At 34.8% G+C, this 4,229-nt stretch overlaps 1 protein-coding gene across 1 annotated transcript; it reads left to right on the forward strand.

The window, feature by feature from the left end:
- Positions 261-3,881, forward strand: LOC107621142. Its single transcript, XM_016323179.1, has 2 exons — positions 261-327; positions 2,395-3,881. The coding sequence occupies exons 1-2, from the start codon at positions 261-263 to the stop codon at positions 3,879-3,881; spliced, it is 1,554 nt and encodes a 517-aa protein (XP_016178665.1).

Below are 4,229 nucleotides of genomic sequence, written 5' to 3' on the forward strand. Positions count from 1 at the left end.
AAATAAAAAAATCATACAATGAATCAATCCAAAATTAAAAAAAACTATAATACACAACAGGAGCAGATTTAACTAATGATTTAAAATTTCAATCTCAGTAGCACTGACAGCATCAAAAAATTGAACAAATATTCCAGGAAAGACAGATAAGACTGCAGATTTGGCAGCGACAGGAACAGTGGCTGGGGTGAAACGGTCGAACAGAGCTGGCGCCGGCAGGAAGACACTCGCGACAGCAACTAGCTCTGGCGGTAGTTGCGATGTTGACGGATGTCACTGCCGATGACAACGATCACAGAGGCGGCGTTCACGACGAGATAATAGAAGGTGAATACAAGACTGGCGGCGGCTACGGGTGACGATAGTTGGTGGGAATTTGCGACGAGCAGATACGGTGAGGAAAAGAAGAGTGGCGGCGGCTGGAGGAGCTGACAGTGGCTAGTGGGGCGTTGCCTGGGGGCTAATGTTGGCGGCGGTCTTTTCTCCCCTAGGTTAAGCAAACTAGGGATTTTGTTTTCTATGTGAGAGTGAGACAGATGGGAGAAGGGGTCGGGTGTTTTGGGGGTGGGGTTTTCAATTTTTTTTAGAGAACCGGTCTTTTGATAAATCCGACTGGTTCAGTCGGTTCACCTAATTATCTTATTATTGGTGTATAATATAATCATCTTAAATTAATTTTTGTGATAAAACTGTTTGGAAAAATTTTGTTGAATTTCATAATTTTTTTGGACATTATTTTATATTTACTATTTTACATCTTTTTTATACACATTTTAGACTATTTTTTTTGGCATCACTGACCTATAAACATAAGGTGCGTAATTATTTATGTGTTTTTGTTGTATTATTTGGAGTATTTTAGAGTTATTACTTCCCTTTTTTTGTTTGTCGTAATACTATTCTCGATGTGTGTTCTAATTATTTATTTTTATGAAATGATCATTTATTAATGAATATCGATATTATTTGACATATTGAATTAATGTTCAGCTTATTTAGTTTCTAATTATACCTGTTAATTCTTTATTATAAAAATTATAAGACTTAATTAAAATAGTTTGGCTCAACTTTTTAGGTCTTTGATGTGTTCCTCTGCTGAGTACTAATTAGTAGTCATTGTATTGATGATTTGTAATTTATCCTAGAAAAAATTATGATTTGTTTACATCAGTTTCTATCACCCAAATATTAATACCAAACTAGTGTATGTTCCCGTACAATGTACGGGATAATTAATAAAAAAATAAAAATTTTTTTATTAAAAGAGGATAAACACAAAATATTATTATAATTAATATTATAAAAATCTTCAAACACATTCAAAGTAACAATATATGAATATTTCGTAATTTATCTACTAAATGCGGTAGTACTGGACAGAATAAAATCATATTTTTATAATTATATTTAAAGATAACTAAAAAATTAAAAATAAATACACAACACAAACTAGAGCATCAATGGTAAAATATAAACTATAAAAGTTACGTAAATTAAAAAAGAACATGCATGTGATGAATTATAAAAAAGTTATATATGAAAAGTAAAAAAAATTGTCAATTAAAAAATAAAATAAAGAGAAGAATTAAGATAAGTCAAATAAGGTAAAATAAATACTGTGTGAAGTAAATAAAAAATGTATTGTAATAGAAGATTAATATAACTAATGAATATAATACATAAATGAGAAAAATTTACATACGATCTCATTGAAAAAATTTCAAGAAAATTTTTTCCAAGAACAAACTAGTAATCAACTTTTATTAAAATATTTTAAAAATGTATTTAAAAAAAATAGTTCTATTAATCAACTTTTTGAAAGAGACCATCGATTTATGCACGCACCAAATTCTACTATGTATGCCAACACAGAATGAGTGGTATGGTAATAGTGTGTCATTTTTATTTCAGTATTTTACCCTTTTATTTGTTTTATGCTTAAAATATTAAAAAGATTCTAAAATAACACTCTAAGATAGGGAGTACTTTTGAAGTTAGTTAAAATTAAAGTTGAGTACCTTAATTGGTTCTTGACATGGCCAGACCTTCGAAATAGTTGTCCCTAATGATGTTGTCGCAATTTTTTTCTTTTATTTTGAATTTATCCATCTTAAGTCACCAAAAAGAAATTATTATTTAATTCAGATTATATTATATTAGATCAAAATAATTTGAAAAATAAATTTAAAATAGCACGGTATAAATCAATCATTTGCATAAAGTTAAATTAGGTGGAACAGTTTAAACCAAATCAATATTATCCAAATCGTTTAAAATTATATCATTTTTACATTTTGAATAAGTTCAAAATGTACTACAAAATATATCCAAATTGGCGTACATTTCATCGTCGTTGTATACCTGTAATTATGTGCGTTTTTTGGTGTACAATAGATATGGACAAAACCTGGATTCTTAAGCCACGAGATAGCATAGAATATAGACGAGGACTTAATAAGTTCCTAGACTTTGTATTTGCGAATGCATCGTCGGATAACATGATAAAGTGTCTATGCCCTCAATGTGGGTTTCAATTTATGCAAATAAGAGAGGATGCGTACGACCACCTGTTGATAAAGCCTTTTTCCCCTGGATATACTTTATGGTTGCGTCATGGTGAAAAACCAGCTGAGGAGAGATCTACTTGCACACCGATACTTGAGAAAGTTAATACCGAGGTGAATCCATATCTTCAAATGGTGCATGAGGCATTTAACTTCACAATGCCTCCTGGAGGTGAGGAGACCACAACAGGGGATCCTGTAGAAGACGATGATCTGGAGTGGCCGTACTTGTACGATGGTCCAAGTCGCGAGGCACAGGATTTTGCCGATCTTCTTACGGATGGAGCGGAAGAATTATATCCCGGCTGCTCGAAATACTCAAAGTTGTCTTTTCTGGTGAAACTTTATCACATTAAGTGTATGTGCGGGGTGAGTGACAAGGCTATGTCGATGATCTTGGACTTATTGCGGGATGCATTCGAGCAAGCCAAACTCCCATCCACTTTCTATGAAGCGAAGAAAACTATACGAAAGTTGGGGATTGAATACAAAAAGGTTGATGCATGCCCAAATGATTGCATGTTGTATCGGGGTGATGATGAAGACGCGACCAAATGCAAGCAGTGTGGGACTTCACGATGGAAGCAAAAAACGCGAAAGGGTTCCGTTACGAAACTCAAAATACCGGTCAGGAAGAACGAAAAGCCTCTCCAAGCAAAAACTCTCCGTTACTTTCCTCTTATACCACGACTGCAACGGTTATTCATGTGTAGCAAGACTTTAACTGACATGGTATGGCATAAAGAGTCTGATAATAATGATGGGTACTTGAGGCATCCAAGAGACGCTGAAGCATGGAAAGAATTTGATGCAAAGTATCCATGTTTTTCCAATGATCCGCGCAATGTTCGTTTAGCTTTAGCTAGTGACGGATTTAATCCTTTCGGAAATATGAGTACGAAGTATTCCATTTGGCCTATGATTCTTATTTCGTACAATCTTCCTCCATGGCTTTGCATGGAACAAACATATTTTATCCTATCTATGATTATTCCCAGTCCTAAAATGCCAGGTAATGACATATATGTATATTTAGAGCCCTTGGTGGATGAGTTGAAGCAATTGTGGGATGGTGTTGAAACTTATGATGCTAATAAGAGGACCACTTTCAAGATGCGTGCAGCGCTAATGTGGACTATTAGCGATTTTCCGGGGTTGGGAAATTTATCTGGATGGAACACGTACAGTGGGTTAGCATGTCCGAACTGTAATGTGGACGCTAAGCCTCAGCGACTAACATTCAGTCGAAAATGGTGTTACATGGGACATCGCCCCTTCTTGACTCAGAGCCATAAGTATAGACTAGACCGTAGTTGATTTGACGGACAAGCTGAAAGCAGGGATCCACCGAAGAAGTATTCTGGAACAGATGTCTTAAGGCAGCAATGTAACATGCAAGTATCGTTTGGGAAGAAATCAACTCTGACAGCCAAAAGAAGACGCATTGGTGAAGATGCAGATCAAGATGACTCGTATTAGAAAAAGAGGAGTGTGTTCTTTGATCTCCCATACTGGAAGGATCACATGTTGCATCATAACCTTGACGTGATGCACATAAAGAAAAACATTTGTGACAATGTGGTCTTCACTATCTTAAACAATAGCGTCAAATCAAAAGATAATCTTAAAGCTCGCAAAGATTTACAAAGCATGGGCATAAGGCCT

This window comes from Arachis ipaensis, chromosome B10 (assembly GCF_000816755.2).
Source record: "Arachis ipaensis cultivar K30076 chromosome B10, Araip1.1, whole genome shotgun sequence".
Lineage (NCBI taxonomy): Eukaryota > Viridiplantae > Streptophyta > Magnoliopsida > Fabales > Fabaceae > Arachis > Arachis ipaensis.

Coding starts and splice junctions, on each gene's coding strand:
- LOC107621142 (XM_016323179.1), top strand. CDS start 261: ATGTTGACGGATGTCACTGCCGATGACAACGATCACAGAGGCGGCGTT. Junction 328..2,394: donor TCACGACGAGATAATAGAAG/GTGAATACAAGA, acceptor GGTGTACAATAG/ATATGGACAAAACCTGGATT.